We start from the raw sequence: 25,316 nt of genomic DNA on the forward strand, positions 1-25,316 counted from the left end.
AGCAGCCTTCTCCTCGTCTACAGCCTACACAGCTAAACTTATTGCACTCAGCCGCCAATTTCTTACTCCCACAAATTGTATTACTTTGGCCAGAGCGCTGATCTTAACGAAACTGGATTATTCTAACATCCTCTTTCTAGGAACCTCCAAAACTAACTTAAATAAAATTCAATTACTACTGAACAAAGCCCTTAGAGCGGCCGTAGGTATAAAGAAATCCGAACACATATCCAGCATCAGGAGAGAAAACCACTGGCTGCCAATTGAAGCTAGAATCCTCTTCAAAACACTTTGCATCGTCCATAAATGCATCCCCAACAAAGCGCCTAGCTACCTCAACAACACTATCAAGAAAAAAATCTCCTGTAGGAAACTTAGATCAAATAAACTGGCTCTCTTGGAAGTTCCTCAATACAAATATAGTAGAGCAGGAGGAAGTAGCTTCAAAGTCCTAGCCCTGTCGCACTGGAAAGCACTACCTCTCAGCATCAAAAATGAGGACTCCCCACTAAGATTCAAAAAAGCGCTGAAAACTTGGTTATTTAACAAATATTAACCTCAATTAGTCCCATCCACTTCAGTACTAGAACGTTCTGGTTTACCTCCTTTTCTTTGAACCGAATCACTAAATGCAGTTCCCATGGGCCACATGTATGTCCAGTGGTCATCATTAGACCTGCAAATAGTGTTTTAACGAACTGTGGCTCACTACCTTGACCGAATGTAATTTAGTATAAGAAATCTGATTATATGACTTTAATTGTAACTTAGTATAAAATGTGTTTTGACTGCAACTGTAACACTGTATAAAAATGTGATAATTCGCCTGTAATTTCGCCGTGATACCTTCGGGTCTGGGCGAGTAACAAATGTGATAAATAAATGTCTCTAGATAAAATTCCCTAAAGATGTTTCTGTATTGGGGTTGGGCATGCCCACAGTGAGACCCAGCCCTTCCTCATCTAAAATTCTTCAGAAACGAGAAGCAAAAGCGCCTTTGTACCCCATTTGAGTGGCTGATGTTGCAACCATTTAATACTCACATTCAAAAATGTAAACTGTCCTAATGAGCATGTATGGTTCATGATAAGAACTATTTTAATGTTGGGGTGAGTATTGTGAACTGTGATGTGAGCACCAAGCCATGCATCGGTTATGCATTTAGAGATTCACACATACAATCCTTTTATCACAGACTTGTTTATCAAATGTAGTGATCTCTGATCACTGTTCTAGTCCTGAAATGCTCTGTGATTTAATGCACAGCATACAGGAATCCTCATTGGTGCTATTTGTCCCCTTTCCCACTCTCATAGAGGTATTTTGAAAGAGTACAATAAGAGTGTACCAGGCTGTCCATCTTGGAATGATAACCTTCTATCAGAAAATAATTAATATGGTTAGTCTAGTATTCCCCCTTGCGAAATACAAGTGAGGTCGTACGAACAGAACACCTGCAACACAGGGCCAGTGAGCCCTCCGCCCTCGGTAGGCTGATCACAACGCAGTGTGCTAGTACGGACAGTTTGAAACTGCATTTAGGCAAGACCTTCCCTGAGAGCAGGCGACAGAAAAACCATGTACTTGGGCAGCAACAGCTGCATTTTCACATTAGAATTCTTCTGTGAAGTACTTGAATTACAATGGGCCTCATTACAACTCAGGCGTTAAGGGTTAACGCCGTCGTTAACCCTTAACGCCAGATTCCGATTTTAACGGCTGCTTTTAGCAGCCGTTAAAATCCATGGCGCTAAACCGCCTTAGTGCTAATTACGCCACCGTAATTTACGGTGGCGTAATTAGCGCCTTCCCCACTCCCATTATGCCCTATGGGGCAAAAATGGGAATGGGGAAGGGTAAAATGGGAAATGGGAATTTACCGCCCCATTCACCTTGGAATGGGGCGGTAAATCCGCCATCCACCATGGTGGTAAAGTTGGCGTACTTACCGCCTGGGTCGTAATGACCCCCAATGTAATGAAACTATCTTCATCTATATAGCAATTATTTATTGATATTGAGGTGGGGGGGGGGTTTGTCGCACGACAGAGGTGTGGTTTGGGAGAGATGTGAGCCAGTTGGGTGGTGCGGGGGTAGGGGGAGAGGCGCATTCTGATGTTTCGCACTGGCTACCAAGTTGGCTAGAAACTGCCCTGGGTGTGGTGTGCTAAGGTGAGTTGAGTATGCGAGCAGATGTTGTGATGGTGCCTGGGGGGGGGTTATCCCCCAAAACAGTCCTTTAGAACAACTGAGTTGTTGGCTGTCCTGAACCGAGACAGTAATTCCCAAGCCATAGGTCTGCTTATGCGGAAGACTGAGCAATTGTGGCATTTTTTTTGCAGAATTTCATTTAGAGGTGATTAGGGGGTGACTGGACGCCAGGAGTGGATGACATGTAGGCACATCGGTACAATAGAGGCGTTTGGAGCACATTGCTGTTGCAGTTTCAGGCAAAGGAGCCCATGGAAGCTTAATGGTGGTGTGGATGCAGCTAAGGAGGACCGTGGAGGCTTGGATTTGTCTCAGTGGGAGACTGTGGATCTTGGTGTTTTCATGGAAGCAGTCTCTGGAGATGGTGGAAGCAGAGTAGTGCAGGGTGTGGGAAGCATTCTGTGTTTCCACATTTTTGGTTTGTTTCTGTTCATTTTACAGGCCGTGGAAGCCAATGGTAAAGTTCACTCTGTCCTCATGGCTCAGTTGTCCTATATTGTTTTGTATATGCAAAATCACTTCCAGCTACACATGCAGAAGATTTGCCCCCACATGATAAGGGCTCAAACTATTGAACTAATATAGCAAATATGGAAGTCTGAATGTCCATTCCACATAACCAGTCTAATCCAAAATCACAATGGCCATATCACTCTGGGCATAAAGGCATTGTGATTACACCATCTCCCTAGCACAGTGAGTAAGCAGAGCCCCCCAGTGCTGCAGAACACCTGACCACATTGGTTTTTGTGCTTTTAAAAAGCATGTGAGGCGCACTCGGCCCCTGCATCCCGTAGCAGCCCCATGCCTACCTGGTTCCCTCTGCCTGCCTCCCGCACCACCCCCACGACCTGATTGGCCACTTAGCCCAAAACAGCAACAAAGGCCTAAAAGACCTTGCTGGGTTGCCTCACAGCCGCCATTTCACCATTTCCCTGGCGCGATGAGTAAGCAGAGCCCCCCAGTGCTGCAGAACCCCTGACCACATTGGTTTTTGTGCTTTTAAAAAGCATGTGAGGCGCACTCGGCCCCTGCATCCCGTAGCAGCCCCATTCCTTCCTGGTTTCCCTCTGCCCGCCTCCCGCACCACCCCCGCAAACTGATTGGGGTTCTGCACCTTCATAAGGGACACCGCAGGGCAGTCCCTGCCCGGCTAAGGGCCCAAGGCAAAGGGCGGCTCCAACAGAGGTGTCTTCGGAAAGTGTCTGCAGGTGTCTGCAGTGGAAGCCAGTAGCCAGCCGTCAACCAGCAACAACGAACCAGGTAGGAGAGGCTAGGGTGGGGAGCAGAGCAATCCCACTACTCCGGAAGCCCTGCTACACAACAATTGTATACACTTTGGAATAGTAGTTAGTACTGTACTTAATATACTACGCTACACCACAGCAAGTGCCCAGGCCTACATCGAAATTGTATTGTTAGGCTCTAACTCTGTGTAGGCTGACACCCAAATTGAATTGTTGGGTGTAGACTCTCTCCCACTCAACGGGACTCTCAAATCTAGCTGCGTTTAGGATGATACTCAAATTGCATTGTTAGGCCCTAACTGTGTCTGGGTTTGTACTCAAATTGCATTGTTGGGTGTAGGACTCTCCCGCTATACAGGTCTCCCAAATGTAGCTGTGTTTAGGCTGATACCCAAATTGCATTGTTAACCTATGAGAGTTAGGTGTAGGCCTCTCTCCCACAGTACAGGACTCTCGAATCCAGATGTGTTTGGTCTTGTACTCATCTTGCACTGTCAGGGGTGGACCCCCCCCCCTCCTACTGTACAGGACTCTCAAGCATAGCTGTGCTTGGTCTCGAATTCCATCTCTGTTTAGACCTACCTGACACAAACTTGGAGGGGACTAAACTGTGATAGTATAGTATCAACCCTTCGCCAACTCCTCAGAGACCCACATAGACAACCACCGAACTTGGTCCTATGCCTCCCGACAACTGTACGCCCAGCAACCCCAACCCCACCGGACATCGCTCGGAGGATTCACACCCAACCCTCCAGAAGAATAGACGGCACAAAACGAACCCAAGCTTTCTAACACAAGAATAAACTCCAGTACTGCCTAGCGCAAGACACCACAGTCAACCACTCAATCGGCATTTCTGCACCGAGCACCAAAATGCCCCGGACCAGGAATGGGTGCCGTGAAAGAGCACAAGATAAGGCCACATAGGTACACAAATTCAAATTACCCCTACAGCAACAAACTCAAATACAGGAAACACACACCACCAAAAACAAACACCACCAGAACAAACTTCGAAGGGGAAAAATCCTTATATCTCGTACCATACCTCGCAACAACCCGAGAACCTGGATACCCCAACGAAAGAGACATCGAGACACACAAAAACAGCCCGAGACAACCAGAAAAGACAGTAGCACCCAACAAGAGTGTGGGAAGTCTCTGACCCCATTGCCCCATACATCACAAGAACAGGACACCAACACCCACAGCACACCAGAAAAAACGACGAACCACTAATAACCAACAACACAAACATCAACCTGACTGACCGATTCAATGGAGAAGAAGCCTTGCTGATCTTCATCCAATCGGCATGAATAGGGAAGCACCGCTATTGAACATCCAAGCTCTCAATCTAGCCAACAGCTTAAATGAAGATGCAGCCTTCGCTGATCATCTTCCTCCAGTCAACGCCAATAAAGATGCATTGCAACCAAACAACTGCAAACCAAAACAAAGAAGTACTAACAAGCAAAACCACATCAAAAAGATCCACTGCAATCTAATCAACGCAAGGTCAATGTCCAAACATCCCACTGAAATATACGATCTACTTTGCGATGGAGGGATTGACATCCTATCTGTAACGGAAACATGGCTAGACCACAACTACAAGATCACCCTCAACAACTGCCAGCCTGAAAACTTCAAATGTGTTCAAACAAACAGAAAAACCGAAAGAGGGTGGAGACTGGCAATCGTCCACATGGAACACCTGGATATCAAACTCGAAGACCCACTAAACATTGATAAATGCAAATCCTTAATCATACGTCTCGCAGTAAGCCCCAAAACAAACCTGAAATTCATACTGCTATACAGACCACCCTATGATGCAACCTTCGTAGACTCCTTCACAGAAGCAATCACCATCCTAGCCATCAAACGCAACCACCTGATCGTCCTTGGAGATTTCAACATCTCGTTCGAAGAAGAAACCACACAAAAATCTCTAACCAGCCAATTAGCAGCATTGAGTCTGCAACAACTAGTCAAAGGAGCAACCCACTCGTCAGGGCATACACTTGACGCAATCTTCGCAAACAAACAACTCATTACTGCGGCACCCCAAATTCAAATGCTCTGGAATGACACCTCATCATCCCCTTTGTAATCAAAATGACCACTCCAGTAAACGGGCAACCAGACAAAACACCGAACACCATGAAAAGAAACTGGACAACCATCAAAAACTCCAATCTAATTGAACTCCTGGAGCTTAGGGAAGAAGGTGCCCTGGACAAAAAAAGCCCTGCTGCATTCATGGATTCTAACCACTTTAGACAACATCGCCAAAGAAAAACCTAGAACTAGGTTGGAGAAAACAATGCGACACTTCGAATAAGCTGAAATTCCTACAACACAACCACACATACAGAAAGGAAATGCAAAGAGGAAACACTACGACAACCGAATCCTTGAAACACCGAACACCCAAAAGAGCTCTTCAAAATCATAAATGAAATTAAAAATCCATCAGGATTCAGCAACATACGAACGCAGTCTACAAAACTATACAATGACCTTGCAGACCACTGCAAAAACAATCACCAGCATTCAACAAAGTAGACCACCCAGTCTTAATACGATCCCCACCTACACTCAAGAGGGACACCTGAACAAACTACAAAGCGTTTCAGAAATATCAGTGGAGACCTTCGTCAATCTGGTGAATGAAAGCAGTAACTCGGGGTCTCCCGAGGACCCCAAACCCCCTCCCCCCATGGACTTATTGATTCATAAACAAGGTACGCCCATGGAATATCACCAGAACGTCCTTAACCTTTCAATCGCCACTGGGAAAGAGCCACAAGCCTTCAAATCGGCATACATCCGGCCACTACTCAAAGATGCAGCTGGAACCTTAGAGGACCTTTCCAACTACAGACCCATCAACAACATCTCGTACACAGCCAAGCTGCTTGAAACTTAAATATAAAAAACGACCCAAGAATTCATAGTAGAGCACTGCCTGCTAGACCAGGCACAAGTTGGCTTCAGACCAATGAGGGGAACAGAATCGGCTCACCTCTCAAAATGGGACGACCTAAAAATGAAAGCAGTCTCGGAAAACACTGCCTCGATACTTCTAGACCTATCTCCAGCATTCAACACAGTAAATCACAACACCCTCATAAAGAGATTAGAAGTACTCAGAATAACAGACACCACCCTACTATGGATCAAATCCTTCCTTACAAACAGAATGGAAACCGTATGGATGAAACCCTTCAAATCCAGCCCAAGAGATTCCACCTGTGGAGTACCACAAGGATCATCCTTCTGCCCGGTAGTATTCAACATCTTATATCTACTAATCAGAATTATCAAAAGTCACGGCCTCACCTGCTACAACTACGCCGATGATGCACAATCTTCAGAATACAAGATAACCTAGAAATAAACTCGACGCTAAAAATCTGCCACTACGAATTATTCAACTGGATGAACTCCAACTGTCTCAATCAACCCAGGCAAACAGAAAAAATGATCATCACAAAAAATGGAGGAGAAAACCACTTCGTCACTTGGCCAAAGGAACTTGGGACAACCCCAGCACCTTCGCCAATTGTAAAGAAAAAAAAAGAAAAAAAAAATGGAAAACCTGGGGGTCTTGATGGACAATCTCACTATAGAGCCACAAGTAAACGCCCTCAAGAAATGCTTCTTTCTCCTGCGAGCGGCAACAAGGATCCTACCGTTCCCATCATTCGCCAACAAAACAACCACCACCATCATCGCTCTCGTCCTGTCTAGAGTAGACTACGCCAACAGCCTATACTTGGGTATGCTTGAACGACTTCTAAAAAAAAAAAAAAAAAAAGCAACGCATACAAAATGCAGCAGCCAGACTGCTTCTGAAACTACCCAGAAGAGAACAAACCACACCAGCGCTAAAAACACTACATTGGCTACCAATAAAACAATGAATAAAATTCAAAACAATGCATCGCGCAAAGCAGTGCACAATTTAGGCGCTGAGTTCTTGAGAAACAAACTGCATCTACATCAACCAACAAGAACGCTTAGATCAAGCAGCGACATCCACCTGGAACAGAAACCCTACAATAAAAGGAAACTCTGAGGATCCCCTTTCTCTCACCAACGCCGAAAACCTGGAACGACCTTCCATAATACATACGTAACACAAGAAAGCACCTAATATTCAGTAAACTACTCAACTTGGCTCTTCACATCCTAGCCAGAAGACCGCCCACACGGGGACACATGCAACTAAAACATTGATTAACTATGAGACAGACCCTGATCCACACCAAGCAATCGACTGGGAAAAGATCCTAAGGAAAATACCCCACGACATACCAAACGACTAACCGAGAGACAGCCGTAATAGGACCCAAAAGACTGAATACATAGCAAGACGAAGACGGAAACAATAAGACTACTCATCACTAGCACCCTGGCCCTAAACCATAGCCATGCCCAACAGACCTAGTCACGGCAGATAGCAAGGGAATATAGAACTCCCATCCATTAGCTCTAACCAGAGGGTGAGAAACAGAATAAGCATTCACATTACACAATGCTCCTCAAGAGGCAGCGGTTAGCACAATGTGCCATCACGCACAAACAACCAAACAATAGCTCTTAAGGAAGTCGCCCTATGGAAAACCGTTGGACTAACTGAAAGATAGTCATGAGAGGAGGAAACTCCTCCTAACGACTAAATACACAAGGTTGACCAAGACGGAAGCCTAGTCTCATTAACAGCCCCCTGAACCACTCCTAGCTCCGACGGACCACTGTTGCAATAGATAACCAGAGAACAGGTAGCACCAACCTCCGTTCCAAACCCAAAGGAAAGGTTTAGACATACCTATCACTCCATAAAATACTCACTAGGATACAGCTTGGTCTGCGCTCCATCACACTCCACAGCGGACGGCCTATAAGGAATCGGCAACAACCCCACCCACAGGGATACAGCTCAAATGGAACCAGAAGTATCAGAATCGGGATACTGACCAGATTAACTGGACCTTCAAATCTCTGTATACTCAACCCACATAAAACTCGGACAACCATTTCTCTCCCAGCAATCCGCACGCCCTTTACCACACCGCACCAACAACACATAAATAGCACCTACAGCACACAAGGTCTTGCCCGATCTGATACTTGCACCAAAGCCCAGCACTCAGTGTATACCGAGCTGAAGCCGCCGACAGCACACCACCTCTCCCATTCTCTACTCCCCCTCCCGACTAACCCTACCCGCCCTCCTTCCTGTTCAGATCTGCCAGAGCGACTTGGGACCAATTCCGTTGGTGACGGTGCGCTATACAAGTACCCATAACATAACTTGGATTAGTTTGAATGGTAATGGAGCCCTATCTCTAACAAACTGGGCCCTGTGGAATACGGGGCCAAAATGTATCTTAAAACTACTCGCACCATAACCAGCCCATTAGAGCCCTAGGTAATCGGACGACAATCTCCTCAAGCCTTCTAAGTTCAAAAGACCTCAAACAAGGGCGAAAACATTTGCTCTCTATGAATCCACTTACTGGAACGAGCTAACCAAATCTGGGATTGGAAAGAGTTATACCAGTTTGAAGGTGACCCACAGCTCATGATTGATGACGCTTTCCTAGATTCCAGCTACCCTCTGTGGGGACTGCCCATTCCCAGCCTAGAAAAACCGTTCACTTACTCTAAGAAAAACCCCCCTCGCCCCCTTCCCCGAGATCAGTCTGAAAATCAAGTGGTAATGATAGCCCATGGCCCTCTAGAATTATTTCAAATTAGGATAGAGTCAATCATTTTTCCTCAACATCTCTGTATTCCTGCGGTCTCGTAGCATTTAGGATCAGAGAACAGGCAAGATCTGCACATGTTAGTCTGGTTAGGCCTGCTCTTGCAGCCCCTCTCGAATCTATCATTTTCAGATTTATTTATGAACTGGGTTTCATATACAAGAGTATGTTTGTATTGTTACCTACAATTGATTGCATACTGTGCTCCTCAGACTACACTGGTTTTCTCCACTACCCCACATCCCTGCCCTGCCAGTTCTCCTGTTATTCACTTTGGGACAAATTTGTTGACTAGCCTATCAATCTGTGGGAATAGATACATTGTAATTCAAAGGTGATCCTTGGTTTCTTTACTGTTGGTTATACTTGGGTAGTGGGCTTGTTCTCCATGCCATTTGTATTATTTCTCTGAAAGACCCAGGGAACCCCACTCTCTGGAAGAGGGTATTAGCAATAGAAACTAGTCTCGAAAAGAACATCCAGAGGATACAATTTGAATTTCTCGTATTAGGGATTTTATTAAACCTAATACATTTCTTGTTATGTGAGTTTAATCACAATTTTATTTTGCACTCAATTATTTATTTAACATAGCAGCAAAATTGTTTAAAAACACATCATAATTCCATAAAATTCATACTCTTGAATCATTCACACATTTGTCCTCAGCCATACACCATACATTAGCCCATTCATACACAACATCAATCAGTACAAAGTAAAAACACATGAGACATCACAATTCATTCACAATCGACTTATTGTACAAAAATTATTATATTTTGTAAGAAACGACAACAAACAGAATGACCACAGTGATTCTTGTAGGTGGTCAGTAGTTCGGATAGGCAAAGAATGGAAGATCTTCACAAATAGCCTTATCCACACTTTCTCTACCGGTTTCGACGTTTTAACGTTTTTTGTGTTACGTCTTCATCAGGAGATATTAATATATTTTCTAAAAATAAAACAAATATAAGAAACATAAATTTCCCTAAACAAATATATAGACAGTGAAGAAGCGCAAATGTGTGAATACACCGTGCTCAAGTTTAAAGTAGAAAAATCTACTCCTATCCTGCTTATGGCCCTGAATGTATATATACCTCTGGGGTAAACAGAGGGCGTCATGTAAGGAGTTCTACCAAGCAAAATCAGTGTCCCCAGGCAAGGCAGGACTAGATCAGGACTCGAAACCCACCAAATGTGATGCATCAATAACTGCGTGCAAAGAGTGGCATCCCATGTTCGAAAGTCCGTCTAATTATGAGACCACCACAACTACTGACCTTGAAGGCACCAACAGAAGTCAATCTGTGGTGTATTACCGCTGTCATTAAGATTTTTCAGCCTTCAGATAGAGGATCCCGCTTTTGTAGAAGAATGTACTTAATACTTCAATCTAAGGGGTTAAAATATGTTGGAAGAATCAGGAAAGCCTTCTGGCAAAGAGTAGTGGGCCAGAACCTACATATGAGGTCACAAGACTCAAATCTTTAAGCTAGCCCAAATGTCAAGCATATACAAAATCAGTATACTTCTTACCCCAACGGGTCGGGTCACAATAGACCTATTGGTGGTGCTGGTAGTGCCCCTAGCTGGATGTTTGTTCAAAAGGACTGCTGCAGTTACCAGGAGAGTGGAACCTAAATGTGGCATATGAAAAATAGGGGTAGTGAATGGTTATGCAATTATATAATTATACTCTCTACCGATTTTACAAAAGAAGGACTCCTGACCTAATTTTAGAGTCATCAATTCGGGTCAAGTAATTATTTCCTACTAATGGAAGCCCTAAAAAATATATGATATTAAATACTAAATACACCAGTGAGCCCAGCAGTTGAATACGCTGTTGGGTTGGCTAAATAAATAGCAGCAAATCCCTGCATTTGAGCATAAATATGAGTCCAGCTTACCTGAAGCCGACAGCCAACGACGTGCTGGACCTGTCCCCGGATCAAGTCATGCACACAAACTTTCCCCGACCTTCAATACGGACCAGAGATTCGCATCTGAAAGGCAGCGCTAATGGAGCATTTAAATATCCGACTTGGACTCCTCACGTGATCGTGCGTTACGCCGTATCTTTTTTTGGCGTCCTTACGCGCATTCCAGAACGTGTCAAAAAGAACACGTTGGCGCTCGATGGCCATTTGAACAGGTTTATTGTTGCTCAAGAGTTGCACTGCTGGAAGGCACTTGAAGTTTTGCATGTCTAGGAACGGTTTAAATCTATCCGTGATATAGGCAGGAAGTCGGGAGAGAAACTTAATGAGTGGCCCGTGTTTGGGTATAACAATTAAAAGGTCATGGGGATAGGGTTGATCCTTGTGGTAGCCATATTCTCGGGCAGTGATGTCAAATGTGGTCATTGCATTCACCTATCTTTCACCTAGGTATAGTACATAAATGATTTGAGATGCATAGATGGAAGAAAGTGCCCTCGTAATTTTGATTCTATAGCTTGAAGCAGGAGAGGTGCAACTTTTTTTTGTTTTTTGTTTTTTTTTTCCGTCTGCTTTGCAATCCACTGAAATAATTGCCTTTTTTTTAAAAAAAACAGCTAACCTTAAGAACTAGTATGATGTATTCAGTTAACGGTCTTCTGAAGGACCAGGGATTAGGGTAGGCTGTGATGGGGTTGCATCACGGAGCCTAATTTAACTTTAGTGTTCGCTGTCTCAAATTGGGCCCCCTTGCCTACATTGCATGTTTGGTGTCGAAGCCTAAAATGGAGTCAGTTGTACATCATGAGGGTGGTGGTTACATTTCTCGGTGGGAAAACTCCTGTATCTTATTTGTTGTTCGATTGAAATCTTCTTTGGCGGGTGGGCAGAATACTCTACCAAGTGCCATGGGGCGGAGAACGTGTACAGCAGAGTTCTTCTAAACTGATGATTTGATTATGCCAAAGATAATCGCTGGTTGAAAATGCTGCCTTTCATTCTCTTGCAGACCTCTGGAGTGCTGGTGGCTGTAGGAGTGGTGGTACTGACTGCAGTCGGCCTAGCAGTTGGAAACTACATAATCGGGAGAAAAAAGAAGCCTCGTATCACCTTGCAAGACCCAAATGAGAAATACCTGCTGCGACTCATCGATAAAGTAGTACGTTTGTCTCGATTATAGTGGATAGAACACAAGCTAAATAATTAAGACGATTGTCAACTTATTGAGCTGTATCTGTAGTTGTATGTTGCTACATGTCCTGTGTACGGGGTTTTTAAGGACTTGGCTTGCTGAAAGTTAATTGCCAGAGCATTGACGTGAGTTGATGGGCAGTTGGTAAATGTTGCAAACTGGCCCACTGTTAAGAAGTATGGAACGTTTCCCTAACATTCACAAGTGGGACGCACCTGAGAATCCTACTTTGTATATGAGATGGGGTCCTTTCAGACAGGAAAATTGGCAGTACCTCTTAACAGTGGGCAGACTTTTATTTCTTTTGAAATGCAAACTTATGTTAGCATAGTGGTAAAAGCTACACATATTTCTAAGGGTCCAGCTACAATTGCAGTGCCCACAAGTCAGTAGTTCTGACACATGCATCCTTCAACCAGAGCAAAAGAGTGAGTGAAAGAATGAATACTTCAGTGCACCCTGCACATGCCCCTCCCCCACCGCTCCCAGGGCCGTAGGATGTAAAGCCAGGTTCACCAACCTGCTGAATTACTCAACCTTCCACCCCCTCTCCTCCCGAACTGCGTCTCCCATGCTTCATCTGCTCATCCCTTCTCCTATGCTACCCCTTACTTGTAACCAATCCTAGCCAGTCCGATGGCTGTTACTTCCCAGCTAGTTTGCGCTTTATAAATCGCATATAAACATATCAAGTGGAAATACTTAACTAGTTGATTTAAACCTAGAAAATGAACTATTCCCATGTTCCTGCAGACAAACACTCCTCCCTATCTTTGGATTTCAGTGTTGGTGTGGTGAGTCTGGTATGAAAGGGAGATGTTGTAATGTAGTCTTGTCTTGCCACTGGCCTGGGTGCTTGCTGTAGAATGTTGGTGCATGAATGCAGCTCAGGAGAATGTTGGGTGGATCTGTGTGTGGATGTTCTGTGAGTGTCAGTTGGGGGCCTGAGCTGGGTTGAATGGATGGCTGGTGGGTCAGCTCCTTTACAAGTTAATGTTATCCTTCCCATGTTCCTGTCTGTCTACGCGTGCTGTAAATATATGAAGAGTAACAGGAGTATTGTACATATGTGAATAAAGCCTAGCTGGAACCAAACCTAGACTACATCTGGTCTGTACTTTAGTGATACATCCTGAATGTCTAGCATAAGGCTTTACAACATTCAGCCAGGAAGATCGGTTGTGCCTGTGTCCCACTCACAAGGTGGAGCCAGGTCTAATATTGAGGCGTGGCTTCTGTAGTCGCTTGCCAATTCCATGAAACGGGACACTCAAACTAATAATCTAGTTGTAAGTTTTAGCCTCTAGTCTGGGCTGTTCTTTGGGTCCTACATTATTTTTTAATGTGGTTGGTGTCAAAGCAAAATTAACTTGCTTGGAAGAGTAATTCCAGCACGGTCTTAAGCAAAATGTAGTAACTTAGTTTTCAAAGTTATGAGAATTCCATAAGCCAGTTCATGTGTGGTGCACACTGGGGTTATGTATAATAGTCACGCCTTCACAGGATAAATGACTTGCTCCAGCAGTGTTTCATTTTGGATAAGAAAGTTTAAATATTCATTTATAGGACATCTGCCTCTCCAGATAAGCACTCCATCTTCCATCACCACTTGACAGAGCCTCAAAATATGCCCGTTTTCCTACACATAACGCTGCCCTCCTCCACTGCTATCACTTTTCTATCCAAATCTTCCTATCCTTTCCTGAAACCGTTTTTGTGACTTTTCTTTTTTCAACTCCAACCATCTGAATATTTGAAACATGTAAGGCACTCCGAGACCCTCTGAGTAGGGCCAGCGCTAAACAACAATTCAAATAAATTCATTTATAATTCTCTCTATATTGGGTAGTCCTTATTTTATCAGAATTGCTGTTTCTTTTTTTCCCCCATTAATTTTTCCTTGTATTCTTACTGCAAAGGGTACAAACGGCTATCAAAAATCACTACATTCCATTTTTCCTATAAAGGGGTGGATTGTTAACTCTGTCATAATGGAGTACTGTGACGTGGTGAGGCAGTAGGACTAGATTGGCCACTTTCTATGATACTGAATGAGTCAAGCACTGCTAACAATCCTGATTTTTAGTTAAGAAAGCTAATGCAGTGCTAACTCTTGGTAGTTATTGTTGAAGGCTTGGAGGTGGCTAATTTTATTATGGGATATTTGTAAGGCAACTATACACAAATGCTGTTTCAAGGCGTCACAAGACAAAAAATGGGGGGTGGTGGGGAACATGGGAGCAAGATAACAATAGCGGTCCTACTAGGCCTTGTGACATTTCTGATTGTGCAAGTGCAGAAACAAATGCCAGAGAGGGAGAAGAAAAAAGCGGGGGGACGGGTTGCAAGTGCCAGTCTGCGCAAATGCGAAGTGCTAGGGTTGGAAGGGAATTGCAGGGTGAAGAGGCACGGGAGAGTGCAAGTGAAAGGGAGGTGTGTGTGTGTGGGGGCGGGGGTGAGGGTGAGGGGGGGCGAGGGGGGGACCACATGGGCTCGGCAAGTGCTAGGGGAGGTCAGAAGAGAAAGTGCCAGCGATTGCATGGGGGGGTGAGGGACCACATGCTAAGTGCGAGGAGTGTGGTGAACTGGTTCAGGGGGACCTGGTGCCCTGTAGAACATGGAGAGAACCAGGCAGCCAGTGTTTGGGGCAGACAGAGTTGTTAGCAGGGGAGGGGAGAAAGGGAAGGAAGAAGAGAAAAGAAGGGTCTTGAGGAGCTTCCGGAACTGGAGATCTGGATGAAGCCCGAGAGGGGCAGGGTGACCATTCTAGAGGGAGGCTCCTGTGGGGGAGAGGATCTACCCCCATTATCTGCTTAGTGAAGCATCTGATCTGCAGAGAGTTGGTGCTAGAAGACTGAAGGGCTCTAGCAGGGAGGTATTTAGGGAGAGAGAGTTGGATGTAGCAGGGTCCCAGGCCCCAGAAAGCCTTCTGGATGATGCAGAGGGTCTTGAACTTGATCCTAGCAGTAACCGGGAGCCAGTGGAGCGATTTTAGGGCTGGAGAGATAGTCCCTGGGCTTGAGGCCAAGGAGAAGGCTTGCAGTCCTATTGTGGATTAGTTGAAGGGGCGAAGGAAGGATAAAAAAAGATTGAGAAAGGGGCTTTTGCAGTAGTCCAGCCTAGAGAGGACCACATCTCTCGAGACACTGAGTTTCTGGGGGAAGGTGAGGAAAGGGAGAATGCTTCTGATAGTGGGTCTTCTGGGCAAGTTCCACGATGTGAGAGAGGAGTCAAAGATGACAGCAAGGTTTTTTGCCTCCCAAGAGGGTGAGAGAAGGGGACCCATAGATGGGTGTACAGAGGGAAGGAGGGAGCTGGGGGTAAGAATACCTTAGACCCAGAACATCTGAGCACTGCTCACGGAATGGGCAGTGTCATATTAAAAGTCAAATTTCCGACTGCACCTCCTCAGAGGTACTCTGCCTTTCCTCTCCTTCTCCCCAGAAGCTCATGGTATCTCGAGCTCTGGTTCTCTCTAGCTTGGACTTTTGTAACAGCCTCTATCTAAATCTACCTGCTTCTACTCTCCGCCCTCTGCAACTAATCCAGAACAGGACTGCAAGACTTGTCCTTGGCCTCAAGCCCTGGGATCGTATCTCTCCAGCTCTGAAATCTCTCCACTGGCTCCCAGTGGATGCAAGGATTAAATTCAAAACCCTCTGCATTTTCCACAAGACTTTCTGGGGCCTGGGTCCAAAATACCTTCAGCTATCCCTCTTCAAATACCTCCCCTTTCGAGCTCTTCGCTCCTCTACCTCCAACTCACTCAGGGTCAGTCGTTTTTCTAAGAAACAAGCTGGGGGTAGATCTGTCTTCGGCTGGGGCCTGCCTGTGGAACAGCCTCCCTGCCACTCTAAAACTTGAGGAGAACCATCTCCGGTTCCGGAAGCACCTCAAGACCTTCCTCTTTTCTGCCTTCACTCCCCCTCTCCCCTGCTGATCTGTTCTCTCGTGGCACCGTGCATCTGACCACCCTCTGTCTTTTGGGCCCAGGTACTTGCTCATCCTGCCACCCTCCCGCACTGCCTCCGGGCCACCCCTTGCAATGGGGTTTGTATCTGTACCCATACAGCCCCCCCTTTTTCTTCCTGCACTTCAGACCTACCCTGTCTGCTGCCTTAAACCTAGCACTTGCAAATTGCTGGCTGCATTACCACTGTTTGTTGCCTTTATTATTTATTTATTGTTATTTATCTGTTTCTCCTCTGCTTTGCACTTTCCACCTCTTTCCCCCCCCCCCTTTCCATGCACTTTTCCCCTCCCCCCACTCCCATGTACTTGCGCGTTCTCAATGTCACTGGGCCTAGTAAGATCGCTGTTTTGCTATCCCCTATTCCCCTCCCTTGCCTTGTCGCGCTCTGAAACACTTGTGTACGAGCGCGATAGAAATAAAATATCAATCAATATGGAAGGGATAAATTGTACAAGGACAGAACTGAAGTTTGAACCTGCGGCAAAGGAAACCATGGTCGGTAAAAAACAATTGGTGACCTTTCTTGTAGCTTTGGGTATATCTGGATGCATATGAAGGACAATGTTGAATTGAACTTGAAACCTCTGCTGCACGTGACTTCCACCTACAATGGGACCACAGAGTAGAAACTCCTCGATCAAGCCAATGGTGGGGTTTGCAGTGAGGGCTATTCTATTTTCAGCAAGCTTGGGCACCTTGCAAATGATTAACTTTCTTGCTGGAAGACTGTGAGGAAGTTGTATAAATGATGCATGCAAGGAAAATGAGGTCATCGAGTAAGGATTGGTGGTATTTGGATTGATTGCAGTTGGTCTTTTTTTCCTTACAGTAACTCCCTCAGGACATGTTATATGAAGAAATATTTGTACTACGTCCTTCACCAATACTTGGTGATCTAGTGCCGCTGAGGCTTGTCCGGAGAGTGGTATATTGTGCCTCTCCTGGAGTACCTAGATCTTAATTTGCGAGTGAATAGTAAATTGAAGGCTTAGGAGGGTGAAGTGGGAGAAAGGTAAAATGCACATGAAAGACTTGTACGGTTAAGAAAGGGAATGAGCGGTAGGAATAAAAGTCAAGATCGTTTGCAAGCTAGTAGTCAGTTTATAGTAATAAAAGCATTGCGTTGATGAGAAGGGGGCAATTGTGTATGCACCACCAAGCAAGTGCATACCTGTGTGGGCATTTTCTAGTACTTCCAGGGAAGTACTGAATTAGTCAGACAGTGGTCGAATGATTGACCTGAGATGTACTCACAAGTGTATCCTTCAAGCCTGTAGGCATGATTGCTCGTTGGGTGTTCACTCTGAAAACTGTAAATTACAGTAAATCTGGCGTCATTCAGTCAACTACCAGAAGTGAGCGGGCCAAGAGTAAACTCTGTGCAAGGGAAGTGAGGAAACACACATGAAGAAAAATCGGGTTTGGGGCTCTCCCACAGATGGCATACTTGCATGTGCACACACTGAGGAATGGGTGCAGTAGGAGGGGATATTGTAGTATGTTTGAGTGCAATAACTGTACAGCTCAGGGTTCCTGTACAGAGTGATGCATGTGCCAAATCCGTGACCTGCTGCAGGGTCTACCTTGGACCAAGCAGTACACCAAGACCATGTATCACATTTCAGAATAGTTATTTGAGAATCTGTTTAAAAAAGGGATAACCAGCTACATACCAACACCATGATTACAGTACGGCTGAATGCCAGTGGTGACCTCTCTGAGATTAAAACAGAATGAGAAGTGAAACAAGGGTGTCCGTTAGCTGCTTTAATTTTTAAATTATATCTAGCAGATAAACCAGCTGCTCTAAAATCTGCCATAGTTTTCCCTCCTCAAATAAATGGTCATCCAATTAGCTGGATCACCTATGCCGATGATGTAGTCTTGATCCACTCAACTCCAATAGGGCTCCAGCGTCTCTTATCAAAATTGGAGATCTATGTACACACGCTAGGAATGGAGATTAACGTTGACAAATCCAGGATAATTGTTTTTGGATCCCATTTCAGCGCTAAAAGTAGAAACTTCAAATGGACCGTTCATTTGGGGGGGGGGGGTAATTTTTTACAAACTGAAACCATCAGATATCTTGGTATTATATTCAACAAATCTATTAGAGAAAGTAACTGGCTCTAAGAGCTTAAATCCAAAATGAACATCCTAGCACTTCAAGGCTCCAAACTGTATCGAGAAATTGGCAAATTTACTTTAATGTCGCTGATACAGTTCTAACGACAAAAAGTAGTAGCTGCAGTCATGTTTGGAAGCGAAGCGGGACTAAATATAGAACCAATGTTTTGGAACCAATTGGAAGCTCGATTTTGGAGGAGTTTTGAGGCTTCCTAATTATGTATCCATGAATGCTATTTGTTTCGAATTGGGGCTGCAATCTTTGAGTGTCTCAATGTTATGGAAGCCCTGTTCTATGTACAGAAAGATACTACCCAATACTTCAGTCACTTATCAGATTTTGAAAGTAACTTCAAAAATACCTTATAATGGTCTACTTAAAGATTGGACAGTCACTGTGCAAAAGAAATCTCAGCCATGTAGGTGTTTCATCAGAGATATTATGTATGAACTCTTGCGCAGTCAAAAATAAAGCTCAGAAATGGTGATTGGACAAGGATGATTTGTAAATCAGCACAAGTTAAAATCCTGTCTAAATCAAAATTACGACATACATGCAGCAAATCAGGTACCTAAATACTTACAATTTTTTCCATCGAGGTACCACCGGGATACATCTTTAAGGATGAGACTCAATATTTTACTAACAAAACAATCACGGTTTTGTAAAGAGAAGATAGAATCGCTTTATCATCTAGTTGCAGAATGTTTGACCTTGACAGTGCAACACTCTGAAGGGTTGGGGAGGTTTGCACCAATTAATGATATGGATGATTGGTGGTTTTCACGTATTGCTGGCCGAAACTATATGCTAACATGTGCAACCATAGACTATCTAGAATATCTATTTGATCCATCCATGACTGTCCAGTTTTCAGATGAGAAGTGAAATGCTTTTGATTTAAATGCATCAAAGAAATGATCAATTGGTGTGATGTGAAGAGTAATGTTTTGAATGAGGAATTCTTTTTTCTTTGTAAAAAAGTTTCAGTTGAAACTGTGACAAATAAAAAAAAAATAACCTACATGTAAATGGGGTCTTCCCAAAAAAAAAAATAGTATGTTTCTTCTCCTAGATGGAATTGGGATCCCTTCCTTTCTCCTCAAAGCCACCCCTTGCACAATATCCTTTTGCTATTGGTTTTCTTAGGTCTTCCTGGTCTCCAGTTTAATTGGCCAAGTTTGTATAGTTCAGGAATTATTTTGTCACCCCTGCCTGGCATTGCAGGCTTAAGGTGGCTTGAACCCTTATTTGTTTTGTTTTTATCTACATGTGGCTGTTACAGGGTCTTGTATCCCAAAACTCACTTCAGTGTGAAGTCTTGCACCTATGGTTGGTCAGTGGACACAGCCAATAGGGAGAGCTGCAGAAGGGTCCCTGGGGTTTTCCTTTACCTGTGCTTCTTTCTGTTTCACCTCCTCGCACCTTTCTGATCTTACTATAATCTCCCTGACCAGTCTTCTTCCTCTTCCCAACGTTTAGGGAAGACTAGACCTGTCAGAATATGTGTATTCTGGCCATCTAAGAGATGCCTTCAGCCCCTCAGTCGCTACAGGATGTTCTTACCTCTTCAACTGGTGCCACTTCCACTCCTGAAGCTTCCCTGTCTTTTTCCTCTCCTATGGTTTTGTCGCCACCTGGTCTGGTCTTCCTTTTCTATTCACTGTTACCGCCTTCAGCCCTCCTGTTCCTCTTGGCTTGATCTGCGTTGTGATATTCTCTTCTTGATGTGATACTTCTAACTTGCTCTGTACCATCTTGTTTACAACCTCCACCATCTCCATGTTTCTCTCTCTCCTGCTTATGTTACTGCTTTGTGTCATTTCCGGCCTCTAGTGTTTTTGCCATCTCCCGTTCCTTGGGTTTCAACACTTACTGCTGCACCTTTGTTCCCACCACCACCTCTTGACTTTCACTCCCTTCTCCTGATCCTGATATGATCGCCTTTTCCTGCAACAGCACCCCTTCTTTAACTGTAAGAAATTCATAACGCCTCCTGCTGCCCCCTCACTTCACCTCTCACTTTACCCTCCTTGCTACCATCGCCTACTCCTACTCGTATCTGCCACTACTTCTCTAATCTCCTTGGTTTCTCCAGCTTATGTCCTTCAGTGCTCACCAGTCCCCACCCACCTACAAATTCAAGACTTCTGCTCCTCCAGCACACACTGACTGAGGCCCTCTGGCTTTTGACTCTCTACCATCCTCGTTCTGGGTGGGGTCTCTCCATATAGTTCTGCACCTGTGGTCCTTAATTGGGACAGGGCTTTGATTGGGTATTGTGAACACCATGGCTTATTGTGGTCTTAAGAGCCAAACCTATAACTGGACTCTCTGCCATATTTGAAGTTACACTCTCCTCCCTAATCCTCTGTGGTAATGCCCACTGAATCCTGGTCTTCTGTTCCCACCACTGCGTAATTTAAATGCTGGAGATACACATGTTAACCTATTAAAATCCTTTGTGCATAAACTATGTGTGCACACACGGTGTACTCGTAACATTGCCTCTCCTTGTGAGGGAACGCTTAGCCAGAAGACAATGGGCCTTATTAAGAGTTTGGATTCACCATGGGAATTTAAGTGTAGCAAGGATGGTGTTGGTCCCTGTTTGAGACCATACAGGCTCGTGTGATTTTGTATTTATTTATTTTGTAACTTGTTAAAATTTAATTTTTTATTTTTTTGGGCAGCTATTACACTAGAGGTTGTTCTGCTTCAGTAATTTCTGCATTTTGGGGGGTAAAGGGAACGTAACTCCTCAAATTTACCTCCAAACTCTGAATCCTGGAGTGCGGCAAAACTGTCAGTATTCTGTTATTAACCAGAAAAGCAGCAGTAAGAAAAATGACGACCAAATATTTTTACACCCCCAAACTTGTATAGCCCAATAGACTGATAAATGTGTTTCCAGCGCAATCCAAGCCTCTGGTCAGTAAACTGTGAGCTTGTAACATTATCTCAGTGGGACCTCTGGTACATAGTCTCTTGGAAGTCCTGGAGTGACGGACTCTAGCGTAGACCTCCATATTGGCACACAACACAAAAGCTAGAACACATTGCAGAGCTCTTTAAAACCAATAACCTGCAAAGACATGCGGTCTTCTGATTTTTCCTTTTGCTAAATATTGTGCTTCATTTGTTCAAGTAACAGAAACAAGCCAAGCATGTAAGTATGCAACTACTGCTTGATCGGGGCCGGGGTATTTTGTTTTCTGCATTCTGGATCTAAACTTAAAACCTATGTTTTCCTAACCACAGTGTGTGTGAAAGAAGTTGGGATTTGTGGATCTGGTTATGCTAGAACTGATCGGATGCTCCTGACGGATACCTAAGACAGGGCATTCAATTGAGCAGTCCATTCTCCCACATATCTTCAGCGTTTTGAATAAACCGGGGCATCTATACACAGAATACTGTGTAGGATAGGCTGCATCACTCCTTTGGTGACCAAACAACCGCATCCTTTTCCTTTCATGTAACCTCTAAAGAAGAAAAAAGAAAAAGCTGTTCAGCGAAGAACCTTTAAGATAGATATTTTGCAATCTTTTCGTGCAAAACAAGCTCTTCGGCAAGGTACTGCTTAAGTAGGGGTACAGTCCTACTTTCAGGACTGCTGATGCCAGAAGAATAGAAAATTAGTATCTTACTGCCATCTAAGAGGACTGAAAATCCTAGCGCGGGGCTAATCATTGGTTATCCAAGTCAAGGACCTCTTGCAATAAGAACCAGCCAAAGAGTGGTCTGAATGCAATGGCCCTCCGTGATTACTTGGAAGACACAGATCTTCTGAGGTAGGAAAGTCACAGATGATTGACCAAGCCTCCACATCACCAGGTCCTGGGTGTAACTAGATCACGCTCTGGCTGCCAAACAGAATGTGATTTACATTCCATCTAGGCTAACAACTGTTTGGAAAGGTTGCACTTCTGTTGTTTTAAAACCAGAGATAATGAAAGGAGTGTCATCACATACAGGCATACAAAGCCAATTGTCTTGCAGATGAATTGTGGTCTTACCACAGGGTGTGCTGGCATTGATTTTGTGGGTTATGCATAGCATTTTCACAATCCAAACACATCGTGCTCTCTCTTGCAGAGACCTCAAATTCAGGAACTACAGTCTCTCTAGTATTGACAAGAGCGAACTATGTAGCCAATGCACACGCTTCCTTCCAAAAGGTACAAGCGTCCATCCAAGCTTCAGACAAATGTGCATTTCATCCATCGGTAAAATACAATTGGGCAAGGAGTTGCAATCAAAGTAATTTGTGTTCACCACATACAGCGCTTGATGGTACAGCTTTTCTTTTGATAACAAGTATACCAGTAATATTGGCATATTAAATATTAAAAGCTGCAACTAGCACATCAGTTAATCACCCACCAAACACCAAGCCACGCAGGTGAAATAAAGTGATGAACACCATGTAACTGTGCACGCGTTCTAGGGGTGTCACGGTATTCGTTTTATGACGGTACGATAACCTTCTTGCCAAATGACGGTATATCATGGTTATCGCGGTATAGCAGGTGGAGTTAACTGATCTTAACAAATATTTTCTAAAAGGTCATAAATTGACAGATGTATCATCACAAACAAAACCAGGCACCCAGGGCCAGACATACTTTCCACTGAAATGCCTTGCTTCCACCAAACAAACACACGTGTGGAGAGGAGGGGGTGGGGGTGGAGGCCTGCTGCAACCGGCAAAGCAAACTGAATAGCTTTCCTTAAGTGGTCATTTAGGCTTTTCGCTTCCCCCTGGCTACTGGTGAAGATGAACATGTTGCCATATTGATAACCTGTATGCCACAGATCAATGGAGGCTGATGGTAGTGTGTGTATATATATATACACACACACACACACACACACACACACACACACACACACACACACACACACACACACACACACACACACACACACACACACACACACACACACACACACACACACACACACACACACACACACACACACACACACACACACACACACACACACACACACACACACACACACACACACACACACACACACACACACACACACACACCACCCCCCCCCCCCCCCCCCCGGGCCAAAAGGTGTTCAGTAATCACTGACATGTTACCCTTTGGTATGGCAGCAGGGAATACACACAGATGTGTGAATTTCGCAGTGTGACTTGTTATATGTAAATTCAATGATAGAACCAGGGAAATCCCCCATTGCCATATGTTTAGAGAACATTATCCATTATAAATATATAAACCCCAAAGTAAACCCTTTTCCTTCTTGGCACTGTATCTATTCTTCCTTTTGCTAACATATTGATTTTGTGTAAGGCACGTGTGGTTTATGGAATGGCATTAAAAACTGCTCCAACTGAAACTACTTGGCAGACCGCACATCCAACAGTGCAAAACCAAGACTGCGCAACAGTTGCTTACTGCAGCCTTTCCAAATCAGATTGAAAATCACACTTAACGGTATAAACAATGTGACGGTTATTATTGTTCAATTAAGTGGTTCACGGTATACCGTTACATCCCTAACGCGTTCCAAATATCACTTATTTATTTGTATTTATTTACAGAAGGAGCAATGCCCTTTGGATCACAAAAGAATGTACAATAGATTTTGAAAAAAATCAAATTTGATGGGAAGCAGTGAGCATCTTACAATGGGTTGAGTTTGAAGGAAGGACTTTCTGACCAGGTTGTGGAGGGGAGTAAATGGAACGGGCACCAGGGACAGACAATACATAGATTACGGACAATGGACATTAAGTGTAGGTAGGCAGTACAGCCAGCTGTAGACGCGATGTGACCATGATTGTTGAAGTGCTAGAGTGGAGGCAGTAGAATTGAGGGACGGAGGCAGGTGTTGGAGGTGAGGGAAAAATGTTAGCTAGCAGGGAGATAAGAGGTAGGTTAAGTGGGTAACTTGGAGGTGAGGATGTATGCTTGTAGTATGGCTTTGAACAAATCTGTGTGGACTGTTTCTCAGATGTCCGGGGGAAGATAATTCCATGCAAGTGGAGCAAGAAGAGAGAATTAGCGGAAGCACAGGGAGGGCAAGGAGCCACAAGGGCAGTCGAGGAGGCAGAGCAGAGTTTACGAGAAAGCTTGTAGATGTGGATAGAGTGGTGCCTTACCATGGATAGATTTTTAAACCAGGCGAAGAAATGTATATCTGTCCCTGTTTTCCATTGTCGGCCATCCAGCCTGGTGAAGGTATGAGGAAGTCCTGTCCCCTTATGTCCCTCGTGTGTATGTTTTGGCACCCTGATGGCTGCAGCGCCCTATAATTAAACAAAAAAAGTAGGTGTGAAGTGAGTGTTCAGAGGCCTGGTAGCAAAGTTAATGATCTTGTGGAGAGAACAGGAAAGCATAGCTGGAAGATGAAAGAGGGTGCTGGCACAGTAGCCCAGGTAAGAGAAGACTAGAGTGGTTAAGAGATGCTTGGCGGTGTTGAAAGGAAGCCAGTGCTTGATTTTTCTAATTTAGGAGTTTGAGGTGAGCTGTTGTGCCCTGCTATACTTCAAATGATCTGCTTATGGGTGGTGTGGTGTTGTATGCCCTCCTGCTGTAGACCACTTTAGATATGCCCACCCTGCACAGGCTCTACATTCTTGCACCTAGGTTCCGGGGTGAACATTTCAAGCTGCAAACTACTAGCCAGGCATATCCCCTCTTTGATTAATTGTCCACTCGTTCGCCAATGACTATGGTAGATAACCGGTTTTGTAACCACACAAATATTTCCTGCCAACTCAAAGGCACAGCACTGCATTGACAACATACTACTTTAACTACTTAGCCTCAGACATGCATCAAGCA

General features: G+C 44.4%; 1 protein-coding gene across 1 annotated transcript in view; it reads left to right on the forward strand.

The window, feature by feature from the left end:
* CYB5R1 (cytochrome b5 reductase 1) overlaps positions 1–25,316 on the forward strand; it is a 357,555-nt gene that overhangs the window by 85,393 nt on the left and 246,846 nt on the right. Inside the window, exon 2 of the mRNA XM_069633686.1 lies at positions 12,200–12,349. Within this exon, the coding sequence (XP_069489787.1) occupies positions 12,200–12,349 (150 nt within the window). The remainder of the gene's footprint in view (positions 1–12,199; positions 12,350–25,316) is intronic.

This window comes from Ambystoma mexicanum, chromosome 13, assembly GCF_040938575.1.
Source record: "Ambystoma mexicanum isolate Mex_15411 chromosome 13, UKY_AmexF1_1, whole genome shotgun sequence".
Classification (NCBI taxonomy): domain Eukaryota; kingdom Metazoa; phylum Chordata; class Amphibia; order Caudata; family Ambystomatidae; genus Ambystoma; species Ambystoma mexicanum.